This window comes from Caretta caretta, chromosome 24 (genome assembly GCF_965140235.1).
Source record: "Caretta caretta isolate rCarCar2 chromosome 24, rCarCar1.hap1, whole genome shotgun sequence".
Taxonomy (NCBI): domain Eukaryota; kingdom Metazoa; phylum Chordata; order Testudines; family Cheloniidae; genus Caretta; species Caretta caretta.
The window spans coordinates 15,354,055-15,381,665 of record NC_134229.1 but is presented as its reverse complement, the minus strand read 5'-3'; the positions used below and the strand labels follow the sequence as shown (position 1 = coordinate 15,381,665).

General features: G+C 51.8%; 1 protein-coding gene across 5 annotated transcripts; it reads right to left on the bottom strand.

Annotated features, from left to right (window-relative positions):
- Window positions 1-8,344: 8,344 nt before the first annotated feature.
- LOC125626158 (CD276 antigen homolog) lies at window positions 8,345-18,274 on the bottom strand. 5 transcript variants are annotated; one of them, XM_048828856.2, is made up of 5 exons: window positions 17,978-18,274; window positions 17,086-17,281; window positions 16,475-16,822; window positions 13,573-13,866; window positions 8,345-13,311 (listed from the first exon to the last, which is right to left on the bottom strand). In XM_048828856.2, exons 2-5 carry the CDS (start codon window positions 17,279-17,281, stop codon window positions 13,067-13,069), a joined length of 1,083 nt encoding a protein of 360 aa, XP_048684813.1. In that variant the 5' UTR covers window positions 17,978-18,274; the 3' UTR covers window positions 8,345-13,066. The 5 variants fall into 5 exon arrangements, with proteins under 5 accessions (XP_048684813.1, XP_048684812.1, XP_048684815.1 ...); XM_048828855.2 differs by having other exon boundaries at window positions 17,852-17,981; XM_048828858.2 differs by having other exon boundaries at window positions 8,345-11,962; window positions 17,852-17,981.
- Between the last annotated feature and the right edge of the window lie 9,337 nt (window positions 18,275-27,611).

The following is a 27,611-nucleotide window of genomic DNA, read 5'->3' as shown; positions in this document are numbered from 1 at the left end:
GGGGCCATCCTGTCCTTGGGGCAGTTGTTCCAAGGGTCAGTTCCCTTCCTTGAGGAAAATCTGCCCCTTGTTTGCAGTCGGGATTGGTCTGGCTCTGGCCGTCGGGTCTCCCTTGTCCCCGGGGGCGCTGACAGACCGGGATCAAGTCCCTCCCCGGGAGAAAGGAACCAGATCGAGCTTCTTCGGTCTCTGGCTCTTCCAGCCCTGCTGCAGGGGGTAGCGCCCCGCCCCGGCTGGACTCCGAGCTCCACGTGGGTGGGGGCAGAGCTGGGCGCCCGCCCGGGGCAAAGTTCCCAGCGTCCAGGGAGGCAGATTTACAAGGGAACGGGGGGCGGGCTGCGTGGGCGGGGGCCCATCCCAATCAACGGGGGTAAGGGAGGCAGGGGGCGGCGCTGCGGGGAGCAGGTTGTCCAATAGGATCGCACGCGGCAGATTCAAACCCCCCCTTCCCCCCCCAGACGCCGGCCCCGACACTCTCTCGGAGACGGGCGGGTGCGTGTGGGGCTGGGGCCGGTGACCGGCAGTGGGGGGGGGGATGCGATGGGGCAGTGGCAGAGCCCAGTCACAGATGCTGGTGGCAGATGCTGGGCCCGGCCCCTGCTAACACCCACTCTCCCCCCGTCTCTTCCAGCTGCTCTCGCCCCTCTGCAGCGCGATGGTCCCGGGCTCCGGCCGCCCCCTGCTCCTGCTGGCCGCGTGGGGGGCGCTGTGGAGTGAGGACCGCCCCTGCCGGCCGCGGGCGGGAGGGGAGGCGCTGTGAGGGGGGAGGACCGCCCCCTGCCGGCCGCGGGGGGGAGGGGGGGCGCTGTGGGGGGGGGAGGACCGCCCCCTGCCGGCCGCGGAGGGGAGGGGGGGCTCTGTGGGGGGAGGACCGGCCTCGCCAAAGAAACTGCTGTGTGGGAAACCAGATCCGGGTACCCAGGGCTGCACTGAGAGACCCCTGTGCGTGCAGACTGTAAGTGCAAAAGAAATCTGATGAGGTTCAATAAGGATAAGTGCAGGGTCCTGCACTTAGGACGGAAGAACCCAATGCACAGCTACAGACTAGGGACCGAATGGCTAGGCAGCAGTTCTGCGGAAAGGGACCTAGGGGTGACAGTGGACGAGAAGCTGGATATGAGTCAGCAGTGTGCCCTTGTTGCCAAGAAGGCCAATGGCATTTTGGGATGTATAAGTAGGGGCATAGCGAGCAGATCGAGGGACGTGATCGATCCCCTCTATTCGACATTGGTGAGGCCTCATCTGGAATACTGTGTCCAGTTTTGGGCCCCACACTTCAAGAAGGATGTGGATAAATTGGAGAGAGTCCAGCGAAGGCCAACAAAAATGATTAGGGGTCTAGAACACATGACTAATGAGGAGAGGCTGAGGGAGCTGGGATTGTTTAGCCTGCAGAAGAGAAGAATGAGGGGGGATTTGATAGCTGCTTTCAACTACCTGAAAGGGGGTTCCAAAGAGGATGGCTCTAGACTATTCTCAATGGTAGCAGATGACAGAACGAGGAGTAATGGTCTCAAGTTGCAGTGGGGGAGGTTTAGATTGGATATTAGGAAAAACTTTTTCACTAAGAGGGTGGTGAAACACTGGAATGCGTTACCTAGGGAGGTTGTAGAATCTCCTTCCTTAGAGGTTTTTAAGGTCAGGCTTGACAAAGCCCTGGCTGGGATGATTTAACTGGGAATTGGTCCTGCTTCGAGCAGGGTGTTGGACTAGATGACCTTCAGGGGTCCCTTCCAACCCTGATATTCTATGATTCTATGCTACAGGTGCGTGCTGGACACAATGGGCTCAGCCTCCTCCTGGGGGACTGGCCCAGGGCTGCTTGTCAGGATTCCCGGGCAATGAAGCCTTACTTTGTACAGAGCAGCTACAAATTCCATTTAGCACTACGTTTATTGTCCTTGGGCAAAGTTAGCCTCCATATTAACCGCTGTGATATTGTTATGATTCAGGGAGGTGACTTTTTGTTTATTGCCCATGACCGGTCCATGACTTTCACTAAAAATACCCGTGACTCAATCTTACCTGCTGGAGCAGGGGAGGGTGATTGGTCCCAAGCTGGAAAAAGAATCCAGCCTGTGTATTGAGAAGCGTGAGCTGCCTGTAACATCTATGAGAGGGACAGACTGCTTGATTCAAATTGTGCTTTGTAGAATTTAGCCTGTGAATTTTTTATTTCTGTGTTACTACCTCTGATCTCTGTGCCTGCTACTTATAATCTCTTAACATTTATCTTACCGTAATTAATAAATCTGGCTTGGTTGAAGTGGTTGGAGTGTGATGTTGCACTCCATATGTTCTATGGAAATATGCTAATCAGTGAATATAATGTAATGGGAATATGCTTTTATCACGGAGTGTGGGGGAGTCCAGGCCCTGCACCCCTCTTCCTGGGATTCACTGAGACTCTCAGCCAGCCTGTAAAACAGAAGGTTTATTGGACAACTGGGACACAGTCTCAAACAGAGCTTGTGGGTACAACCAGGACCCCTTAGTCAAGTCCTTCTGGGCGGGGGAGCAGGGAGCTTAGACCCCAGCCCCTGGGGTTCATTGCGTTCCACCACCCAGCACCAAACTGAAACTAAACCCCCCTTAGCCGGCTCTCTCCTGCAGCCTCTGTTCACATTCCTGGGCAGAGGTGTTACCTCCCTCTCACCCTCCTGGCTCAGGTGACAGGCTCTCAGGTCTCCCATTGAAACTCCCCTGCCACATTCCCAGGTCAACACTCCCCCCTCCCTGCTGCATCACAGCTTTATGCAAAAGGTCTCTTGTAAAATATCACTACAAAGTTTTATAATCTTGAGTGTGGTCATCCTATTTGTATGCATGTATCATTCCTGTATCTAAAGCTAGAAATATCAAGTATAACTCTGAGGTCCTATTGTAAGTATGCAAAGTGTGGGCCATTAATGGTGCCTTGGAATCTTGATGGCTCCCCTTGACTAGGACAATTGACTGTAGATGGCTCTGTTTACCTGCAAGCCTCCACTGCATACTTGCATGCGGGCCAGTCCTGAAAGAATGGAGGGGGGCTCACAGGACATGTGAACATGTCACATGATACTGGAACCCATCTTTAACCTGGCACTTTTCCATTTAGAGGGAGGGGTGGGAAGATGGAGAGAAACAAAGTATTCCCACCTTGTGCCAAAGCTATAAAAGGGAGTGGAACAGAACAAAGGTGGCTGCCAGTCATGAGAAATCCCCTAGTTACTACCGGAGCTGGAACTAACCAGAACTGTACCAGGGGAACGGATTGGGCCCAGACTAGGAAGGAGTCCAGTCTGTGAAAGAAGCTTATCAGAACATTTCTGAGGATGAGATTTTTATCTGTAATCAGTTTTTTGATGTATTAGGTTTCGATTGCGTGTTTTGTTTTATTTTTCTTGGTAACTTACTTTGTTCTGTGTAAAAAGAAAAGGAGTACTTGTGGCACCTTAGAGACTAACCAATTTATTTGAGCATGAGCTTTCGTGAGCTACAGCTCACTTCATCAGATGTTTACCGTGGAAACTGCAGCAGACTTTATATACACACAGAAATCATGAAACAATACCTCCTCCCACCCCACTGTCCTGCTGGTAATAGCTTATCTAAAGTGATCAACAGGTGGGCCATTTCCAGCACAAATCCAGGTTTTCTCACCCTCCACCCCCCCCACACAAATTCACTCTCCTGCTGGTGCTAGCCCATTCAAAGTGACAACTCTTTACATAATCAAGTCGGGCTATTTCCTGCATAGATCAAGGTTTTCTCACATCCCCCCCACCCCCATACACACACAAACTCACTCTTCTGCTGGTAATAGCTCATCTAAACTGACCATTCTCCAGGTTTAAATCCAAGTTAAACCAGAACATCGGGGGGGGGGGGGGGGTAGGAAAAAACAGGAGGAAACAGGCTACCTTGCATAATGACTTAGCCACTCCCAGTCTCTATTTAAGCCTAAATTAATAGTATCCAATTTGCAAATGAATTCCAATTCAGCAGTTTCTCGCTGGAGTCTGGATTTGAAGTTTTTTTGTTTTAAGATAGCGACCTTCATGTCTGTGATTGCGTGACCAGAGAGATTGAAGTGTTCTCCGACACAGCCTCAGAAACAACTCTGACATCATAATCAAAAAGGCTGACAAAGGAGGTGCTGTTGTCATCATGAATAGGTCGGAATATGAACAAGAGGCTGCTCGGCAGCTCTCCAACACGAGTTTCTACAAGCCATTACCCTATGATCCCACTGAGAGTTACCAAAAGCAACTACAGCATTTGCTCAAGAAACTTCCTGAAAAAGCACAAGATCAAATCCGCACAGACACACCCCTGGAACCCCGACCTGGGATATTCTATCTACTACCCAAGATCCATAAACCTGGAAATCCTGGGCGCCCCATCATCTCAGGCATTGGCACCCTGACAGCAGGATTGTCTGGCTATGTAGACTCCCTCCTCAGGCCCTACGCTACCAGCACTCCCAGCTACCTTCGAGACACCACTGACTTCCTGAGGAAACTTCAATCCATCGGTGATCTTCCTGATAACACCATCCTGGCTACTATGGATGTAGAAGCCCTCTACACCAACATTCCACACAAAGATGGACTACAAGCCGTCAAGAACACTATCCCCGATAATGTCACGGCTAACCTGGTGGCTGAACTTTGTGACTTTGTCCTTACCCATAACTATTTCACATTTGGGGACAATGTATACCTTCAGATCAGCGGCACTGCTATGGGTACCCGCATGGCCCCACAGTATGCCAACATTTTTATGGCTGATTTAGAACAACGCTTCCTCAGCTCTCGTCCCCTAAAGCCCCTACTCTACTTGCGCTATATTGATGACATCTTCATCATCTGGACCCATGGAAAAGAAGCCCTTGAGGAATTCCACCATGATTTCAACAATTTCCATCCCACCACCAACCTCAGCCTGGTCCAGTCCACACAAGAGATCCACTTCCTGGACACTACAGTGCTAATAAACAATGGCCACATAAACACCACCCTATACCGGAAACCTACTGACCGCTATTCCTACCTGCATGCCTCCAGCTTTCACCCTGACCACACCACACGATCCATCGTCTACAGCCAAGCTCTGCGATACAACCGCATTTGCTCCAACCCCTCAGACAGAGACAAACACCTACAAGATCTCTGTCAAGCTTTCTTACAACTACAATACCCACCTGCAGAAGTAAAGAAACAGATTGATAGAGCCAGAAGAGTTCCCAGAAGTTACCTACTACAGGACAGGCCTAACAAAGAAAATAACAGAACGCCACTAGCCGTCACCTTCAGCCCCCAACTAAAACCCCTCCAACGCATTATTAAGGATCTACAACCCATCCTAAAGGATGACCCAACACTCTCACAAGTCTTGGGAGACAGGCCAGTCCTTGCCTACAGACAGCCCCGCAACCTGAAGCAAATACTCACCAACAACCACATACCACACAACAGAACCACTAACCCAGGAACTTATCCTTGCAACAAAGCCCGTTGCCAATTGTGCCCACATATCTATTCAGGGGACACCATCACAGGGCCTAATAACATCAGCCACACTATCAGAGGCTCGTTCACCTGCACATCCACCAATGTGATCTATGCCATCATGTGCCAGCAATGCCCCTCTGCCATGTACATTGGTCAAACTGGACAGTCTCTACGTAAAAGAATAAATGGACACAAATCAGATGTCAAGAATTATAACATTCATAAACCAGTCGGAGAACACTTCAATCTCTCTGGTCACGCAATCACAGACATGAAGGTCGCTATCTTAAAACAAAAAAACTTCAAATCCAGACTCCAGCGAGAAACTGCTGAATTGGAATTCATTTGCAAATTGGATACTATTAATTTAGGCTTAAATAGAGACTGGGAGTGGCTAAGTCATTATGCAAGGTAGCCTGTTTCCTCCTGTTTTTTCCTACCCCCCCCCCCCCCGATGTTCTGGTTTAACTTGGATTTAAACCTGGAGAATGGTCAGTTTAGATGAGCTATTACCAGCAGAAGAGTGAGTTTGTGTGTGTATGGGGGTGGGGGGGATGTGAGAAAACCTTGATCTATGCAGGAAATAGCCCGACTTGATTATGTAAAGAGTTGTCACTTTGGATGGGCTAGCACCAGCAGGAGAGTGAATTTGTGTGGGGGGGGTGGAGGGTGAGAAAACCTGGATTTGTGCTGGAAATGGCCCACCTGTTGATCACTTTAGATAAGCTATTACCAGCAGGACAGTGGGGTGGGAGGAGGTATTGTTTCATGATTTCTGTGTGTATATAAAGTCTGCTGCAGTTTCCACGGTAAACATCTGATGAAGTGAGCTGTAGCTCACGAAAGCTCATGCTCAAATAAATTGGTTAGTCTCTAAGGTGCCACAAGTACTCCTTTTCTTTTTGCGAATACAGACTAACACGGCTGTTCCTCTGAAACCTTTGTTCTGTGTGTTATTACTTGGAACCACTTAAATCCTACTTTTTATACTCTGGGTTAATAAAATCACTTTTCTTTATTAATTAAGTGATTGCTCCCCCAGCTATTAAACAGCCGTGCATATAGAATCATAGACTATCAGGGTTGGAAGGGACCTCAGGAGATCATCTAGTCCAACCCCCTGCTCAAAGCAGGACCGATCCCCGACTAAATCATCCCAGCCAGGGCTTTGTCAAGCCTGACATTAAAAACTTCTAAGGAAGGAGATTCCACCACCTCCTTAGGTAACACATTCCAGTGTTTCACCATCTTCCTAGTGAAAAAGTTTTTCTTAATATCCAACCTCAATCTCCCCCACTGCAACTTGAGACCATTACTCCTTGTTCTGTCATCAGCTACCACTGAGAACAGTCTAGAGCCATCCTCTTTGGAACCCCCTTTAAGGTAGTTGAAAGCAGCTATCAAATCCCCCCTCATTCTTCTCTTCTGAAGACTAAACATCCCCAGTTCCCTCAGCCTCTCCTCATAACTCATGTGTTCCAGTCCCCTAATCATTTTTGTTGCCCACCGCTGGACTCTTTCCAATTTTTCCACATCCTTCTTGTAGTGTGGGGCCCCAAACTGGACACAGTACTCCAGATGAGGTCTCACCAGTGTCGAATAGAGGGGAACGATCACATCCCTCGATCTGCTGGCAATGCCCCTACTTATGCATCCCAAAATGCCATTGGCCTTCTTGGCAACAAGGGCACACTGTTGACTCATATCCAGCTTCTCGTCCACTGTAACCCCTAGGTCCTTTTCTGCAGAACTGCTGCAGAGCCATTCGGTCCCTAGTCTATAGCGGTGCATATCTCTCTATCAGTGTTATAGAGGGTGGAGAATTTATGAGTTTACCCTGTATAAGCTTTATACAGAGTAAAACGGATTTATTTGGGGTTTGGATCCCATTGGGAGCTGGGTGTCTCGGTGCTGGAGATAGATAACTTGCTAAGCAGGTTTTGGTTAAAGACGGGCTCAGAAGTAAATTCAGCAAATCAGGTGACAGTCCCAAGGCGGGTCTCTGTGACCGAACCTGTCACACGCGGAATCTCAGCCCGGCTTACAAAGGCTGGTGCATGTCCACATTCCTTTGATAACGTGGCGAACTACTTAATGAGTTTGTGCTGTCCAAGGGATTCTTGGGCAGTAAGACGGTATATCGGTGGGGTGCAAGGCTGAGAGCTGGGGTGATTATCTGGTGCCTCTCTCCGTAAGCTCATGAGTGGCTCAGGGATCATTCACGCAGATGGCTGAGTGACCACAGCGCCTGGAGGGGGTTTGCTGCCTGTCACTGGCATAGCAGTGTGACAGAGAGCCCAGGCTGGAGAGTTAAGTGGGCACAGCGATCTCTCAGTTGCAGGTTGTACCCTGGGGACCAGGGAGCTCCAGCTATTCCCTGCCTCTGGGGTCTGCATGGCCCTTCTGCACGAGCCTCAGACAGCGCTCTTAAAAGCCCCCCCAAAGAAGCACTTAGCTCACACCTCCCTTCACACATTCCTGTGCCTCTGTTGGGAGGCCCGCTCCGTAGATTGAGAACCCATGGAGTAGCCACTTGCAATGGTCCCTTCTGCCTTAGACTCTATGAATTGCAGAGTGACACAGTCTAATGCTACTTTGCATAGCGTGTGTAATATGCACATTATCCCCTGCAGGCAAAATCGTATAGTCTGGTGGTTTCCAACAGGTTTTCATTGGCAGACCCCTAAAAATTTCAAATGGAGTTGGGGAGCCCTTTAGAAATCTTAGACATAGTCTGTGGCTTCCCAAGGGTCCATGGACCTCAGGTTGAAAACCACTGGCGTAGTCAATAGCTTGACCACACTTTGGTTCGATATTTCGTTATGAAATACGCTCAAGAGACAAAATAACCAGTATCAGTCAGGTTTATTAATATGCTACAGGGAAGAGGTTCCAAATGATGCCAGTCGCCGAAGAGCTGTCCTGTGCAATCTCGTTACAGTCGCCCGATGGAGATGATTTGCTCCCCTGGTCTCGGTGATACGATTTTACAAGTTGTAAATTTCTTCCCACGTCACTGGAACCGACCCCTCGGTTTGTCCCAGTTCCCTAACCTGTTCTGTTCCTCCCTTATCTCCGGGTTGGGACCAGCCTTCCAGGGCCTGCTCCGTGACGCTCCTGCCCAGCCTGTACTAAGGTGTGGAACAACGGTATCTTGCTTTTGACGCATTTCCTATTGGCTTCTGCCAAATCCCTATTTCAGTAAACGCAAGGAGTTCTGGGGTACTTGGCATAAGGGAACAGGGTTCTGGTCCAGGCCAGCTTAGCCTACACATGGTTACGGTATTTGGGCTTCATGCTAGTGGTACTTAATGTATACTAATGTACAGAAAGGGTGCAGCTAAGGCACGCTATTAACATGATACAGGCTGGCTAGCATATAAATATATATTCATCGACACTGGCCCATCATGTATGTGTTCTGTAGCCCATTGTGGCACTGGCAAATGCCTTAACCTGCACTCAGGATTACAGCATCCACCCTACTCCCAGGCCCTTTTTGTACAGCTGGGGCAGACTGTTGGTCTGGCGGGTCAAATATTTCTGCACAAGCTGTTTTATTGTGGGAGGAAATGGAGACAACTGGGGCTCATGAGAACAGCCGGCCATAAGCTGCTCATAAACTCCGGGCGGTTTTCACAGCCCCAGAGAAGGTGAGAAATCAGTTGGGATTTCGACTGTTTGTTTTTTTTCTGGGGGTTCCACTTCACTGTTTGTGTGTTGTGGGGGTGGTTGTTTTTTCCTGTATGGGCCAGGAGATTGTATCGCACTGTGCATCCCATGGGGAGTGGGGAGAGGCCGGAGGAAGTTGGGGTGTCAGGGGCAGGAGGGGGATGGGGGTGAGTCCAGGGCAGAGGGGATGGGACAGGAAAGTTCTTCCCGCTTGATCACTCTGGTGCCTAATGGCACCTCGGCCCGATCCAGGGCACCACAGCAGCCGCTCCGGCCCTACTCTCTTCTGCGCCCCCCTCAGCTGTGGAGGCGGTTGTGGAGCTGAGCCCTCTCTGTAGTACGGGGAATTCTGGGGTATTTTTATTCCACCCTCAAACCCCTCCCTGCCGCCCTGCATCAGACGCATGGGCCCAGCCAGCCTGGTATCCTGGCACAGCTGCCCCAACCATGCTCTAGATCAGACCAGCGGGTTTCCGCTCTCAGAAATCTCCTTCCCAGGGTCATGTTGATAGAACAGAATCAAGCCGCCTCTTCGCTGAGCTAAAAAGCTCAATCTCCTTAAGTCCCTGCATGACACATGTACGTGGATTTTAAGGCCAAAGATGGACAGATTTAACAATACAAATAATAAATAACAAACACTTTAACAATACAAATAAATAACAAATCACTTGAAACAGCAGCAGCTCTCATGGCATGTTATAAAGAATAGCAGTAGTGTTATCCCCATTTTATAGATGGGAAACTGAGGCACAGGCAGGGATGACTTGCTCGAGGTCACCCAGAAGCAAAAAAGACCAATGAGCCTGATTCAATCACGGAGACTCACGCACTCCAACAGATTCCAAAGCTGGCTACAGGCCAACAGTGCTGAGCTTTCGGGACAGTCACTGGGCCAGACACGAAGGACTCCCCAAAACAGTCCTGGTCCAGGACATGGGAACCCGGCCCAGACTCTTCCTGGCTTGTGAGAGAGTCATGAACCCCTGGTGCCACTCCTGGCTGAAACAGCCACAGAGAGAAGGGACCGTCCCTTCCACATCCCCACACAGGAGAGCACTGCAGAAACCCGCCCTGCAGCCCTAGGTTGTAGCCAACTGTTGCCCCGTCTCAGACCCGTTGCTCCTGAGCTTTGTTCCAAAGCCACCCACAGGCTCATCTGACTCAAGCCAACGTGTGGGACTCGGCCCAAGCAGGATTCAGGCCAGGACACGGAGCTGAAATTGTTTCATGGCACCGATGGATGGCCCCCTCCTGGTGAGGAGAGGGGGCAGATATCCATCCCCACCCCCTGGCATTCTCTGCAGCATTTGACCCTGTCGAGTGTAGGACGCCGCTGAGAGAGGTGCCAGGAGCCCATGGTTGGATTCCTTCCTCAATGGCAGCGGGGCAAGTAGGGTGCTCTGGTCCGGTCTGCTGTGCCACTGTGATATTTATAGCTGCAAAGACACAGGAGGAGCCCATCCCCAGCCCTTCCACTCAGCTGTGTCTCCTGAGTCCTGCCTGGGGTCTGTACAGAAGCCCCACTGGAGGACAGGGCTGAGCTGGGCTGGGGGTGGTACAGCCCAGCGGCCCCACCTTCTGCTCCTTTCGCTGCTGCGGTTCCCCGGAGAGCCCTGCAGTTCAAGGCTCTCCCGGGAACCGCAGCAGTGAAAGGAGCAGGGCAGCCTCACTCCAGCAGCCCTTCCACACAGCTGGGTCTCCTTAGTCTCTGGTGCAGCGGGAGGAGAAGAGAGCCCCCTCTGCCCGCAGGTAACATGGGATGGATGTGGATCCTGGGGAAGGGACAGGGAGGGCACCAGGGCCCCAGGCTGGGGGCGGGGCAGGGAGGAGTCACGTGGGGGGGGGTCAAGTGCCCCCGCCCCTTTGAGTCACTCCCACGAGTGCAGCGTACCGGCAAGAAATTATTTCGACTTGCACCATTGCTCAACGGACATGCCCAGCAAGTAGTGATGGGGAACGGCTCCTCCGCCCCTGACCCCTGGCTAGAGCGGCTCCCCGAGGGTCAGTTTTCTCTCTGGCCCGTTCCGACACCATGCAGCTGCTGGGGGAACTGGTCAGACACCACAGACTCAAGCGCCAGCAATCAGAGGGTGGCCCCCCCCCAGCTCGACTTGTCCTTGCCCACAGACGCCCCACCCCCCGCCATTGCCCCTCGACAGGCGAGATCAGCTCTGGGAAGGGAGCAGCTGGCTGGCGCTGAACCCCAAGCAAGGCGGGCAGAGGAGAGCACTCGGGGATGTTCGCAGCCCCGGAGCAGCTGCCTTTGATTCAAGTTCACGTCCCCCACCGGCCAGTCCGGCCCATAGTCCAGGAGTGCCCCGGGATTCCTCGCTGATGCTGGACTCTCACATCCCAAGGGCTGCGCACGGCGCTTTCTGTCATCTCTGGCTGGCTAGGAGACTCCATCCGTCCTGGCGGGGGATGACCTGTGCTTCGCGCCTTTGGCTAGACGACAGCAACGCGATGGGGCCGGGCAGGAAGCCTCCGGCACGCAGGGACTCTGACAAGGGCCAAATGCTGCAGCACATCTCCTCAGCTGTGCAAGCCGTCGCGAGCACATCCCACCTCTGCTCCGCTCTCTACGCTGGCTTCCTGCCGGATAGTGACCGGTCGTTATCTTCACAGCGCTTCATGGCCTAGGCCCAGCCTATCCCATGGCCCATGTAAAGCTCGGGGGAACAGACTGTGGTCGACAGCTCTGGCCTGTGAAATTCTCAACCATAGGAGTAAAGCTGGTCTGTTCAGGAGCAAGAGCCTTCTTCAAGTGTGGTCCGAGACTGCGGAACTACCTGCCACAGGAACCAAGGCTCATTAGAAACCTGACTGCTGACTGCTCCAAAGACTCTTGGGCCTGCCTTCTCCAACATAAACATACAGCAACAGGGTCTATTTCTAGTAACCGAAAAGGGAACCCTACCAAAACAAGAGCCTCCTGTGCACTGACTTCTCCATCCGGGGAGAGGCTGAGAGAACAAACAGCACGTGGCGGATGCATAATCGCGGTGGGTAGTGCCCGACCTGGCAGGCACTCAGCTGTGCAGTGATGAGGGTGGTATAGGAACCTGTACACGATGCAAGACAAGAGGACAGCGGGCTGATCCGGTCCCAGGAGGAGAATGCAGCAGGGAATAGGATGGCTGATGAAGAAGGGGCAGTATGTGCGGGGGAGGGGGCTAAAGAGGGACAGCTAGAGAAGAGATTGCACCAGTGCCAGGCTGTGGTTAGTCTGGGCCATCCGATCTAGTGGTTAGAGCCAGGTCTAAGCCAGAGCCACAGGCCAAAGCTGCAACTAGGAATCCGCCAAGATTAAAAGCCAGAGCCAAGCCAATAACCGGAGCCAGGGGTCAGAAGCCGGGCTGGAGCAGGGCAGGACCAAGGCAGGCAGAGGAGTGATCACAGCTGCGGGCACAAGCGTTGGGCAGCCAAGGACCTGCCACTGGGCTGACATGCAGACCCCTGGCCCCAGTCTGCCACTCCGCGGGCCAGCTGGTCCAGTGGCTCTGCTGCAGCCCAGCTGGGCTCATTCACCCATCTCATGCCTGGGGCAGGGGCTGCAGCTGCCTCTCCATTCCCAGGAGGGGTGTTGCCGGGGGCAGGGGAGGGCACGTCATGTCGGGGGTTCTGGATGGAAAACCGAGGCCGCGGATGGAGCCTGATTCTCAGTGTGGGGGGTGAAGGCCGGAGACCCCTCAGTGATGCTTCTAGAGGATGAGGCGGGTCTCTCAGCTCTTGGCCAAGGTCAAGGGCACCAGGCGGAGGGGCATGGCCAGATGGTGGAGCCGGGGCAGCAGGGGTTGTCCTAGGTCCTCTGGGGCTTGGTTGCCGGGAGATGACAGAGCCCGGGAGGTGCTAGATCTTGCTCCTGGTGGCTCCAGCTCTGCCCTAGCCGATCCCTAGGGCTCGGCCCCGGCTGGCTGCTCATGGCCAGTGGGGCAGGCTTGTTCTGAGCTGGGGCTGGCTGAGATAGGACAAGAGATCCGCTCCTCCTCCTCCTCAGCCTTCCTCCAGGAGTGGGATCCAGCCGGGCCCTGGTGGAGATGGTAGAGAAATGCAACGGCCAGCAGGACGATGAAGAGGCAGGTGGCACAGATGACAGCCAGGCGGACCCCAAGGCAGGAGGCTGGGGGACCCAGGAGTCCTACAACAGAGAGAGGGGATGGGGCTGCGATGCAGTGCAGGGGCCCTGCCTGACAACAGCTGGGGTGAATGCTCAGAGAAAGGGGTGGGGGCCCAATCCCATTGGCTGGGCGGATTTTCCATTGGGGGAAATAGACGGGTGGGGGGGAATAGATGGGGGTCCCCCAACCCCATTTGGCTTCCTGCCCCCACTCTCTTTCAGGGTCCCCAGGGCTGAGCTGCCCCTGGGGGCTGAAATCCAGATCTCCCCTCCCTGACTCACCTGGGCTCAGCTGCAGGCTCAGTGCCCGGGTGATTGGTGCCCCCAGCACACGAGGGGTTAACACGAAGGTCAGCCTGGCGCTGTGGGTCACAGGTGGCACCGTGACCCAGCTGGTGACGTGGCAGAGCCCCTGTTCATCCACCTGCTGCTCCGTGGCGCCCTCTGCTGTGACGTCCCTGCCCGCCTCGTCCAGCCACCGCACTGTGGCCGCGGGGTACCCGCCCCACGTGTGGACGGTCAGCGTGACCCCAGCGCTGGAGAGGCTGAAGGTCAGCTGGGGCTCGCTGAACAGGGCTGGAGGGAAGAAACAAGGGGGGTGGATTTAGGGAGGGGGCTCAGAATCGGGCCCCATGGGCTGGGTCCTGCCCTGAGTTGTGAATCCAGTGTGAATCCGGATTGAATCTGCTCTGGAGCAGGGCTCACGTTGGGGTCACTGAAGGCGCACTCCGCAATTAGCAGCTGGGACATACAGGGCAGCCTCAGCGCAGAGAGATTCAAGCCAGGCTCTGAGGGCTCCAGCTCCAGCACATGGGATTAACCTGATACCATAGCGGTTCTCAAACTGTGGGTCAGGATCCCAAAGTGGGTTCGGACCCTGTTTTAATAGGGTTGCCAGGGCTGACTTAGGCTTGCTGGGACCTGGGGCCAAAGCTGAAGCCCTGGGCGGCAGGGATCAGGTTACAGGCCCCTTGCCTGGGCCTGAAGTCCTTTGGCTTCGGTTTTGGCCCCCACACCCAGGGTAGTGGGGCTCGAGCGGGCTTAGGATTCGGTCCCCCCTCCTGGGGTTGTTGAGCAATTTTTGTTGTCAGAAGGGGGTCGCGGTGCAATGAAGTTTGAGAACCCCTACGATAGTCAGCTGCAGGAAATAACAGGTTAGCAACAAGCAGCAGGGAAGACAGCAGCCTACCTCATCAGCAGGGAAGACGTTTTAAAGACGGCAACGTCAGGTTGTCTCTGGGGCTTGAACCAATGAAGTGTGGGTCTAACCCCCTGAGCAACAGCTGGCTGAGCTAAAGAACCAGCTGCAGTAACACAACGATGGGAGTGTAGCTGAGACCTGGCCTGACATGAGGCCTCATTCCTTGGAAGAAAGGATTAGGGAGGCAAATGATTCATCAGGCTGGAAACACGACATTTGTGCTAAATAAGATAAGTCAAGTGGTCAATAGGCTAAAAAGTCAGAATGTCTGAGCCAGCTAAGATAAGAGGGAGAACACCCAGGGACCAATTTACTCTGAACAAGCTAACAAGGGTCAGGATACATTAGGAATGGAGAGAGAGGTAAAGAGGAAGTCGAAACGTGGACAGGGCATGCGGCTCAGGGACTGGTTCCTGCTAAGTAACCAAGCTAATTGTAAAGTCGGACGCAGTGTAGAGTCAATGTGATGCGATCTGTAAATGTGTATAACAAGAACAAGTTTCTTGGGGATGTGGGAGCCGAGACAAATCCCCTGCATTTGAAGCAGATCAGCTCAGCGTCGTGTTGCTGTGAGCCAGATAAAAATACCTGAGCAACAAAGTATGGCGTGGAACTGAGTTCTCGGGAAGCCAGGTGGAAAGAGGTCTTGGCGGGAATTCCGACAGCGAGGAGGCTAATAAAGTGCCATGTAGCCTGCAACCACTAAAGAGGGACACAGAACCATGCAGCCTGCGGCCACTAAATGGGGACACGGTGCCACACAGGCTCTAGCGACTGGGGAGGGGACACGGTGCCACACAGGCTGCAGCCACTAGAGGGGGACACGGTGCCACACAGGCTATCATATATATAAAGGGAAGGGTAAAACCCCTTTAAAATCCCTCCTGGCCAGAGGAAAAATCCTCTCACCTGTAAAGGGTTAAGAAGCTAAAGGTAACCTTGCTGGCACCTGACCAAAATGACCAATGAGGAGACAAGATACTTTCAAAAGCTGGGAGGAGGGAGAAAAACAAAGGGTCTGTGTCTGTCTGTGTGATGCTTTGGCCGGGGACAGAACAGGAATGGAGTCTTAGAATTTAGTAAGTAATCTAGCTAGAGATGCATTAGATTATGATTTCTTTAAATGGCTGAGAAAAGAACTGTGCTGAATAGAATGACTATTCCTGTCTGTGTGTCTTTTTTGTAACTTAAGGTTTTGCCTAGAGGGATTCTCTATGTTTTGAATCTAATTCCCCTGTAAGGTATCTACCATCCTGATTTTACAGAAGTGATTCTTTTTTACTTCTATTAAAAGTCTTCTTGTAAGGAAACTAGAAAAGGAGGACTTGTGGCACCTTAGAGACTAACCAATTTATTTGAGCATAAGCTTTCGTGAGCTACAGCTCACTTCATCGGATGCATGCATCCAATGAAGTGAGCTGTAGCTCACGAAAGCTCATGCTCAAATAAATTGATTAGTCTCTAAGGTGCCACAAGTCCTCCTTTTCTTTTTGCGAATACAGACTAACACGGCTGTTACTCTGAAACTTGTAAGGAAACTGAATGCTTTTTCATTGTTCTAAGATCCAAGGGTTTGGGTCTGTGGTCACCTACGCAAATTAGTGAGGATTTTTACCAAACCTTCCCCAGGAAGTGGGGTGCAAGGGTTGGGAGGATTTTCGGGGGAAAGACGTTTCCAAACTACGTTTTTTCAGGAACCCAGATAAAGTTTGGTGGTGGCAGTGGAAATTCCAAGGGCAAAGGGTAAAATAGTTTGTACCTTGGGGAAGTTTTAACCTAAGCTGGTAAAAGTAAGCTTAGGAGGTTTTCATGCAGGTCCCCACATCTGTACCCTAGAGTTCAGAGTGGGGAAGGAACCCTGACACAGGCTGTAGCGACTGGGGAGGGGACACGGTGCCACGCAGGCTGCAGTCACTACCAGCTACATGGAACCACTCTGCATTAGCCAGACCCATCCCGGGATGCAGCATCCCCAGCACTCACCTCCCACTCTCAGCCCCCAGAGTTCAGACGTCGTGCCCAGCTCCGTGGTGACGTGGCACTGATAGACACCCTCGTCCTGCATGTGGATGTCCCTCAGTGTCAGGGACGCATTCCCCCGGGCCAGCTCCTCTGGTTCCAGCCGGGTCCGGTTCCTATAAGCCTTGTCCTGTTTCTCCAGCTGCTCCCTCCCGTAATAATAACTATGAACCACCAAGGCCTCTGCCCCCACCTGCTCCTTCTGCCAGGTGACGGTCAGACGCTGGAGGTTCATGCCGGGCTGGGACAGGAAGAGGCATCTCAGGGTGACGTCCCCCCTGAAATGAGCTACCACGTCTGGTGCCGACTGCACTGCAGGGAGGAAAAAACACAGCGGTTAGTGAGATTTAGGATGTGAAATCCTAGCCTCTCCCAGCAGGGGGTGCTGTGGGCAGCTGGGTGGGACCGTCGGCTTCGTGGGAGCTCCTGGCTACTCTAGCCCCAGCCTGGCCCTGTGGGGGGCGCTGTGGGGAGTGAGGCGGGAATGCCGGCTGTGGGAGGAACTCACTCCAGCTGTGATGCACAAGGATTTGCCATTATCCCAGTACGGTGCCATGAGTGACATTCCCAGTTACCTTTTCCTATGAACAAAATGGGAAGGTGTAGCCAATGGATGAGGCAAGCCTTCAGGGCTGTTGCGGGCAGCAGGGAACGGTGCCTAATGATTAATGGCTGGGACTCAGGAGTCCTGGGTTCGAATCCTTGTTCTGCCACGCACCCTCTGTGCACCTCGGATGCAGCATGTCCGCCTCTGTGCCTCAGTTTCCCCATCTGTAACAGGGGAACACCAAGGCATCCTGTGTCTCGGTCACCACCAGATTCCTGCCAGCCCACCCAGTGCACAAGATTTCAATTCATCCCCCCAGCAGGAACATTCCCGGTGTTATTCCTGTCAGATTGTTTCACACCAGGGGCAAAATTTTGTAAAGGGCCTCGTTTGTAAAGTCATTTTAACTCAGAAGACTGATTAGAGAATTTACAGGGGTCGTGGAGTCAGGCCTGGGCCTTCAAACAGCCCCTTAACCAGTATCCCCATTACTGTGCCAGCTCCAGAGATTCCCCCTCTCATGTCCCCCCAGCCCCACTGACTCAGTGCCTCCAGGACTAGGTCTTCTGCTCCCACAGCCCCCCATTTCCTGCCGTGAGCTCCTCGAGCGAGACCTCTCAGACTGGATGCCTGGAGAGCCGTCAGGAAGCGATGTGAACGGGGAGGTTCTGCTGGGAATCGGGACAACCTCTTCAAACCACCGCAGCGATTATTACTCGGCTGGAATCCAGCATCTCCAGAGCTCGGCCCAGGGACACGGTGGCCCCAAGAGGCCATGCTCGGCTGAGACTCACCTCGGCTCCCGGTGGGGTTGGAAGGACTGACCCTGGCCAGAGCCCCGGGCTGGAGTGGGGCTGAGCTCCAGGGAGCTTTTCCCAGGCACATGGGACCATGGGGTCTTTTATGGGTTGTCAGGTTACCTCCGAACGGGGCTTGCTCAGAAGCAGCTGGCTGGGCACTTGGCGCTGTGGCAATTCCTCCGGCTGCAGCCTCCAGAGAAGAAGCAGAGCGCGGGTGCTGGGCCGGGGAGGCCGTTTGGGCGTAGCCCCAGTAGCCAGGGGACTGTGTAGCCGGGAGGGAGAGAAACGTGGCTCATGGAGGGGGAAGGCAGGTGCAGTTACGTCGAACTGTGACGCTCCCTTCCCAGGGGCTGATTCTTCTCCCCGGCCGACATCCCCTTGGTTACCAGCTCTCGGCCACGCCTCGGTCCCCTCTTACACGCGATGATGCGGGAGCCACTGAACGCAGCGATAGCAACAGTGTAAGCCTGATGTTTTTCTGCGTAATTGTAGCCATGGTTACCTGGGCACCAGATGGCTTCTTCGGGGTGAGAGGTAATGTCAATATTGGCCCATCTGTCGCTGCTCTTCAGACATCCAGGCTCCCCTGTGTGGCAAGGCAGCCCTGCTGGGGAAACTGAGGCAGGAGCCCCCCCTTAAAGACAAAGAGATACGGTGACCCAGGGACAGCTCCCTACATCCACTCTACAGAGCTCTGCTCTGCAACACATAACCCTAAACCAGTGAGTCAATTGCACATTAAGGGCCAGATTCGGCAGCTGGAGACGCAAAGCAGCTATAAACCCAGCTGTATCTGGCCAGGGCTTTCTGCTGTGCTGGGGCACCGGGGAACAGCCCTTTAAATGTTTAATTTTAAAAAACAGTTTGAAGCTAATCCTGCCGATCTTCAAATCAGTCGACATGTCGCCCGGGGGCAACCTCAGGCTTGGTGGGATTTTTTAATAATGAAAAGAAAAAAAACCCTAGGAAATTCCCAGACAAAGAACTACGTGAAGGTTGGGAGCACAGCTCAGTGCCTGAAGGATTAAAACACCCAACTCTTCAGGATTCGAGTCTCCCCCCCCTCCTCCTCCAGGATTGGGCCAAAAGAAATCTGATGAGGTTCAATAAGGATAAGTGCAGGGTCCTGCACTTAGGACGGAAGAACCCAATGCACCGCTACAGACTAGGGACCGAATGGCTAGGCAGCAGTTCTGCGGAAAAGGACCTAGGGGTGACAGTGGACGAGAAGCTGGATATGAGTCAGCAGTGTGCCCTTGTTGCCAAGAAGGCCAATGGCATTTTGGGATGTATAAGTAGGGGCATAGCGAGCAGATCGAGGGACGTGATCGTTCCCCTCTATTCGACATTGGTGAGGCCTCATCTGGAGTACTGTGTCCAGTTTTGGGCCCCACACTTCAAGAAGGATGTGGATAAATTGGAGAGAGTCCAGCGAAGGGCAACAAAAATGGTTAGGGGTCTGGAACACATGACTTATGAGGAGAGGCTGAGGGAGCTGGGATTGTTTAGCCTGCAGAAGAGAAGAATGAGGGGGGATTTGATAGCTGCTTTCAACTACCTGAAAGGGGGTTCCAAAGAGGATGGCTCTAGACTGTTCTCAGTGGTACCAGATGACAGAACGAGGAGTAATGGTCTCAAGCTGCAGTGGGGGAGGTTTAGATTGGATATTAGGAAAAACTTTTTCACTAAGAGGGTGGTGAAACACTGGAATGCGTTACCTAGGGAGGTGGTAGAATCTCCTTCCTTAGAGGTTTTTAAGGTCAGGCTTGAGAAAGCCCTGGCTGGGATGATTTAACTGGGAATTGGTCCTGCTTCGAGCAGGGGGTTGGACTAGATGACCTTCTGGGGTCCCTTCCAACCCTGATATTCTATGATTCTATGATTCTATGATTCAGAGACCAGTGCACAGAGGGGCACACCTGGAGGATGGGCCCCGCGGTGATGAACCCCAGCTGGGGAGAGGATTATACTCCGAGGAAGGTGAGATGGCAAAGGGGCGCTGTGGTCGCAGGCCGGGATTAGAGCGCAGGGAAGGCGTTGGTGCTGGATTTGAGTGTATACATGTTGATGGAGATTTACTGGGGGATTTCTGACCCCGAAAGGAGGGGGAGACTCGAGAGGTCGTGGGGAGAAGGGCTGAGGGTGGCTGGGTGGGAGGAAGTCCAGAGAAGTAGCAGCAAGAGGTCTGGTGGACTGAACTCTGGTGGCTGGCCTTAGGGTCCCCAAACTGCAATCCAGTGCAGCCAGTGGGTTCCCCTACCAGCCACAGGGGAGGTGGTGCAAAACCGGAGAAAGGCCAGGACCATGGGGCTTAGACTCAGGGCTGAAGATCTTTTCCTAAGGCCACAGCGACTAAAAGGGGTGGGACGAAATCGTGACCTGACTGGGGGCTAGGTAACAAAAAGAGGTGGACATGTGTGGACGCCGGGTGGGAACGGGCTGCTTTGCCACACCTAGGTGATCCACCCCACAGAGGAAGGGGAAAAAACCTTCCCAGTCCCGGCCAATCTACCCCCGGGGGTAATTCGTTCCAGACCCTGAATGCTAACAACGCGGCTGGGCAAGCCGCCCACCTGCAGAAATACACCGGAGGCTTCCTACAGGGACTGGTCCAGGAGCTGCCGATTCTCCGGCATCGGGGCCTGGGTGGGAAGCAGAGTTGAGTGTGATAGTTAGCATTTCTCAAATGCAGCCACCAGGCCGTTTCTTGCGGCCACAGCCTCCTGGGCTATGATGGGGGGAGGGCAAATTAGCTCGCTCTCCCTCCCTCTCCCTGTTGCTCCTGGATGCACCAACGTGGTCACCAGCAGGGATTAGAGGCCCTGCCCCCTCTCTGGAGTCATCTGGGGCACAACACTGCGCAAGCAAGCAGCCAGCGAGTTCCCCACTTTCCCTAGGGTGGTGGGGCTCAAGTTTTGGGCTTCAGCCCTGGGGTGGCGGCATGGCAGGCTCTGGACACGGGGCTTTGGGCTCCAGCCCCGGGCTCTGGCTGCGTGGCAGCAGGCCCCAGGCTCCGGCCACACGGCTTCAGGCTCCGTCCCTGGGCCCCGTCATCCAGCCGCGAGGCTTTGGACTCTGGCAGCAGGGCTTCAGGCTCCAGCCCCCACTGCCTCTCCCAGTCCCGCACTCCTATCTCCCCCGACCCCTACCACCTCCCCCGACCCTCCCTCCAGGGCTTAATGGGTCATACTTGTATGTTCGTTAATATCACTTTTCACAGCAGACTTACCAGCTAGCAATAAAATAGTTACATTGATTTGGATCAGGCAGTGACTGGGGCCTGGCTTGCCCGGTATCCAGGCTGTGGGGTTTGCTAGACCAGATCAGACCCCAGGGCTCATCTGATCCCTCCCCCATTCCCCCAGCTGCCCTGGATCAGACCCGGGGCCCATCCAGCCTGGGACCCACTGCAATGGCACGAGGTCCGACTGACACCAGCTGGGGGCTGCCCGGCAGCGCTGAGTCACTCGTGTTGGGGACACTGGGGCATGGCCACTAGGTAACTTGAGGGGATGGAAGACCACGAGTGTCGATAAAGCCCACTTGCACTAGGCCCAGGTGTCCTTGGCCCCCCTCCTGCCTGGAGGCACTTGCAGCAGCTGGTAACGAACCACTCAAGCTGTTGTTCAGCCTCTCGGCACTGGGTGCCGGCAACACTCGGGTGGGGCAGGGACAGGCGGGGGTGGGGGCGGTTCTAATTAGCCGACAGCTGATGAACGGCAGAGGGTAGCGGGGGGACTACGTTGTTACCCAGCTCTGGGCTGACTTTTCCAGCTCCAGATCCCCCCAGCCCTGGTATCCTCCCCCGCCATCTCCCTGTCTCCTGCCTTCTCTCCCAGCTCCAGGGACGGGGAATAAACTTCCCACCCCTCCAGGAGGGGCTGGGCTGGGGGAGCGGAGGGGGAAGGGGTTAATTCCCCTACCCACTCCTGGGGTGACTCCCTGCGCCAGAGACTCCCCGCAGACAGCGAGCTGGGCGTGATGCCTGGTCTGGGGGTGGGGCTGCTTTGTCCAAACTGAGATCTGCTAGGACCCAGCTCCCCCCTGCATTTCACACCTGAATCTCTCTCTGCTCCGATGTTATTTTAATAGATTCCAAGGCCAGCAGGGACCACTGTGCTCCTCCAGTCTGTCCTCCTGCATCACACAGGCCAGACACCTGCCCTGAACTATTCCCCAGAGCAGATGGGTTAGAAAAACACGCAGTCTTGGTGTTTATGGTTTCAATTCAGAAAGGAAGGGCTCCACCTAAACTACATGTGAAAAAGAGGTTTCAGAGCAGTTTTAAGGTGGGCTGTTTAAGGTGCGCAGTGTAGACATAGCCTCAGAGCTGGCCACACAGTTTGGACAGAGACATCCCTGAAGGGAGGATCTATTCATGGGGATTCACTGTATCCTAGTAAGGAGGAGAGGATGGAAGATGATAATGTACAGGTAAAAAGAAAAGGAGGACGTGTGGCACCTTAGAGACTAACCAAGTTATTTGAGCATGAGCTTTCGTGAGCTACAGCTCACTTCATCGGATGCATCCCGTACAGGTAGGATCTGATGAGAAACAGTCAAATGATAGAGTCCCATTCAATTACATCACGTAATGGCAGACAGATAAAAAGGGACACATTTTATAAGTGCTTAAATACATTTGCTAGACGTCTAAATACGAAAGTGGGTGAACCCGAGTGCCTGGTATTATTGACACAATAGGTATCACAGAAACTTGGTGGAATGATCATAATCAAAATGGTAATACCAGCGTACAAGATATTTAGGAATGACCAAGTAGGTCGTACTGGTGTGGGAGTGGCACTATACATGAAAGAAAGCACAGAGACAAATATAGTAAAAATCTTAAATGAACCAAACTGAACTATAGAATCTCTATGGATAGTTAGCCCATGCTTAAATAATAAGAATTAGGCTGTCAATTAATCGCAGTTAACTCACGCCATTCGCTCAAAAGAATTAATTGTGATTACAAAAATTAATTGCAATAAATCACACTTATAACAATAGAATACCAGTGGAAATTTATTAAATATTTTTGGATGTTTTTCTATATTCTCAATATTGATTTCAGTTACAACACAGAATACAAAGTGCACAGGGCTCACTTTACATTATTATGCTTGATTACACGGCACTGTAAAAATGATAAATATCTGCACTGTAAAAATGATAAACAAAAGAAATTGTATTTTTCAATTCACCTCATACTTTGTAGTGCGATCTCTTTCTCGTGAAAGTGCAACTTACAAATGCAGATTTTTTTTTGGTTACATAACTGAGCTCAAAAGTAAAACAGTGTAAAACTTTAGAGCCTACAAGTCCACTCAGTTCTACTTCTTATTCTGCCAATCGCTAAGACAAACAAGTTTGTTTACATTGATGGGAGATACTGCTTCCTGCTTCTTATTTACAGTGTCACCTGAAAGTGAGAACAAGTGTTTGCATGGCACTTTTGTAGCTGTCATTGCAAGATATGCCAGTTATGCTAAACATTTGTATGCCCCTTCATGCTTCGGCCACCATTGGGCACTGGACAATCGAGGTACTAAAGGAGCACTCAAGAAAGACAAAGCCATTGAGGAGAAACTAAATGAATTCTTTGCATCGGTCTTCACTGCAGAGGATGTGAGGGAGATTCCCTCACCTGAGCCATTCCATTTAAGTGTCAAACCTAAGGAAATGTCCCAGATTGAGGTGTCAGTAAAGGATGTGTTGGAACAAATTGATAAATTAAACAGTAATAAGTCACCAGGACCAGATGGGAAAGTATTCACCCAAGTTCTGAAGGAACTCAAATATGAACTTGCAGAACTACTAAGGTTTGGTCTACACTGAGGGGGAGATTGATCTAAGTTACGCAACTTCAGCTACGTGAGTAACGTAGCTGAAGTCAATGTACTTAGACCTACTCACCACGGTGTCTTCACTGCTGTGAGTCGAATGCTGCTGTTCCCCCGTCGACTCTTCCTTCACCTCTCATAGCAGTGGAGTACAGGAGTCGACGGGAGAGCGCTCGGGGGTCGATTTATCGCGTCTAGACTAGACGCTGCCCACCGAGCCGGCAGCTAGTGTAGACATCCCTGAGTGTGGTTTGTAACCTATCATTTAAATCAACTTCTGTACCAGATGATTGGAGGAGAACAAATGTTACGCTTATTTTTTAAAAAGGCTCCAGAGGCGATCCTGGCAATTACAGGCCAGTAAGCCTAACTTCAGTTCGGGCAAATTGGTTGAAACTATAATTAAGCCCCTTCGTTTTGAGTTTAAATGGATTTTTAAGGGAAAATTCCCAGGTTTTACAAAAAAGTATTATTCATTGTTTTCTGATTTTCACCCTACTTTTCTATCATTCAAATATAGAAAAAATAACTTGTTTTATTAGGAAAACACAATCCATTGCATGAGAGAGATGTATTACTATTATACATCAGTCTGTGTGTATATGCAAAGCTGTTGAATGAAGTATTAGTCTAGAACAGTGGTTCTCAACCGGGGGGTCCAGCAACTCATCTAGATATTTGTCTAGTTTTACAACATTCTATATGAAAAGCACTAGCAAAGTCAGTACAAACTAAAATTTTATGCAGACAGTGACTTCTTTATAGATTCATAGATTCATAGATTCATAGATATTTAGGTCAGAAGGGACCATTATGATCATCTAGTCCGACCTCCTGCACAACGCAGGCCACAGAATCTCACCCATCCACTCCTGCGAAAAACCTCTCACCTATGTCTGAGCTACAGAAGTCCTCAACTTGTGGTCTAAAGACTTCAAGGAGCAAAGAATCCTCCAGCAAGTGACCCGTGCCCCATGCTACAGAGAAAGGCGAAAAACCTCCAGGGCCTCTTCCAATCTGCCCTGGAGGAAAATTCCTTCCCGACCCCAAATATGGCGATCAGCTAAACCCTGAGCATATGGGCAAGATTATTTATCCCACTTTTTATGTTATATACTGAAATGTAAGTACAATATTTATATTCCAATAGATTTATTTTATAATTACATGGTAAAAATGAGAAAGTCAGCAACTTTTCAGTAATAATGTGAGGTGACACTTTTGTATTTTTATGTGTGAGTTTGCAAGCAAGTAGTTCTTAAGTGAGGTGAAACTTGGGATAGGCAAGACAAATCAGACTCCTGAAAAGGGTGCAATAGTCTGGAAAGGTTGAGAGCTACTGGTCTAGAAGATACACACAATAAAAAAACAGTCACACACACAAGCTGTGACGTGCATGAGCATCTGAAGTTACTGATGGATCTCACCTCCTGAGGTCTCTTCCAACTCTAATATTCTATGATTCTCATGCCCACCCTGTAATGTACACATTTCAAGATGTTAGCAGATAACAGTTTAAAGATCTGACATTAAAATGGGAAGAAAACAAAACTCTGTCTCAGAGTACGGTTTAGCACACAAGAAAATATTCAAAGGTTTAAAAAAAAACAAAACCAGGAGAAAAGGATGAAGTTAGGTGTATGCACGGCTAATGGTGGGGCCCACTTATTAAATGTAAATATTTATAGGCTAATAGTTCTAAGTCTACAACAGTCAACTGCTTATTCAAATGAAAAGTTTTATTTGGGGATTAGAGATACCTTGTTCTCTTAAACCCAGAGGTGGCCTTGTGTTTGGAGTTCTGTGTTAGTTCTCAGAGTAGTAGCCGTGTTAGTCTGTATCCGCAAAAAGAACAGGAGGACTTGTGGCACCTTAGAGACTAACACATTTATTTGAGCATAAGTTTTTTGTGTGCTACAGCTCACTTCATTAGTTCTGCAGCCAACCACAGCAATGAACAGAATTCAAAGCATTAATCTACTGAGTACTTTTTCCCCTTGTCTTTCCATCCACCAAAATAAACCCCGATATTTACCGAGAAAAATCACAGAATCATAGAATCATAGGACTGGAAGGACCTCGAGAAATCATCTAGTCCAGTCCCCTGCACTCATGGCAGGACTAAGTATTATCTAGACCTTCCCTGACAGGTGTTTCACTACTCTTAAAAATCTCCAATGATGGAGATTCCACAACCTCTCTGATTACCGGTTCTGTTCGTTCCCTCTGGGGCACCTGGCATTGGCCACTGTGGTGTGGAAACAAGGATTAAAGGATTTGACTATAGGCTCCTCAGTTATGTCAAGCCAGAGTACAGTCAAGCTAACTCTGAAGTCTCATAATGCGAGACTTGGGAAAGCAGACTCTGTATCTGAAGCGGGTGGGAAACAAGGCAGAGTCAGTGTGACCTAACCTTGAAGATAATGATGTGGTGAGACAGAAGTGAGAAAATAATGGAATGGGCAGGACATAACATAAATAAATTGCAGATGTTTTTAATTAATGCATTCCATGAAAGAGTGTAAATGTTGGTGGCTTATTGTTTGTTCTTTGGAGAAACTGAGGCAGAGATGCTCTCTGTCCGCTGTATTTCTTCCCTGGCAATTGCCTGAAATAAAGCTGTCTCTGATTTTGAGGATGTATTTTCTTCCACCGTGGGAAGAGGGGATACTGGACTAGATGGAGCATTGGGCTGACCCAGTATGGCCGTTCTCATGTTCTAAGGTTCTGTTCAAATCAAGTTGTATAACGTTGCAAACTTTCCAGCTGCGTATTTAAAATTTGATCTAACTTCTCCGTGTGTGTGCGCGCGTGTGCCCGGAAGAGAGCAGGCTCAACTGGAGTTGGAACATAGGCGTACCCCGCCCTCCTCTCAGAGGGGAGTTCACCCTCCTTGCAGACCGGATCGCCAGGTCACAGCACCCCTCCCTTCCCTACCAGATTGACCTCCAGCAAGTCTAGCTGGATTTGGCGGGGAGCCAGCTGGTGGAAACAGACAGAGACACAACGTGTTGTAGGCAAAGTGGGATTCATTTAACCAGGGGCCACACTGCAAGCAGATAGGGAGGGGATAAAGAGAACAAAACCAACTTTTCCTTGGCCTCCTGTGCCAGTTTCAATTAGAGTTGCCAATTTGGTAATTGCTGACAACGGGAATCCCAAGGCCCCGCCCCCCCTGCTCCACCTCTTTCCCCAAGGCCCCGCCCCCTGCTCCACCTCTTCCCCCAAGACGCTGCCCCCACTTGCTTCTCTACCCCCTACCCACATCGCTTTCTGCTCTTTCCCCTGCCCCCCCCCCCCAGGCTCCCTCTGCTCTGGGGCTGGGACGGGAGCTGCTGTAGCCTGGCAAGGAGCCTGCCTGCAGGGGGGGAGGCAGCTGGGGTGATCAGATGTCCCCATTTTATAGGGACAGTCCCGCTATTCTGGGATTTGTTTTATACGGGCACCTATTCCTCCCCACCCCATCCCAATTTTTCACACTTGCTGTCCGGTCACCCTCGAGGCAGCCCTGGCTGAACAAGGGCTGGCTCAGGTTACTGACCGGGCGCCTCCCCGTGCCCCGTGATAACCGGACGTTTGGTGTCCAGTCAGTATATCTGACCGGACATGGCCAGGTCCCCTTTTCTAATGGACTTTCTGTCAAAAACTGGGCACCTGGCAACCCTAGTTTGGATAGGCAAAGCGGCCTGCTCCCCACAGCCTTCTACCCCTCAGTCCAGTTCCCCCATCCAGTGTCGTCCCATTCTCTCAGACCCCACTTTCCAACTGCTCCCAAGGCCCTTGTTTGAAAGCCCCCGGGGTCCCCAGCTGGGGACCTTCCTTCCCCACCCCCAGCGAGCCCCCAGACCACACCCATGGTGGCACCGTCCAAAGGAATTAATGCCCCCTTGTGTGAGTGCCGGCACCTG

What these genes read in the sequence shown, in the direction of transcription:
- LOC125626158 (XM_048828855.2), bottom strand. Translation starts at nt 17,950, where the DNA reads ATGGTCCCATGTGCCTGGGAAAAGCTCCCTGGAGCTCAGCCCCACTCC. An exon ending in CTGGGGGCTGAGAGTGGGAG is followed by an intron (nt 13,867 to 16,474) that starts GTGAGTGCTGGG and finishes TCTTCCCTCCAG; the next exon opens with CCCTGTTCAGCGAGCCCCAG. An exon ending in GAGCCTGCAGCTGAGCCCAG is followed by an intron (nt 13,312 to 13,572) that starts GTGAGTCAGGGA and finishes TCTCTGTTGTAG; the next exon opens with GACTCCTGGGTCCCCCAGCC.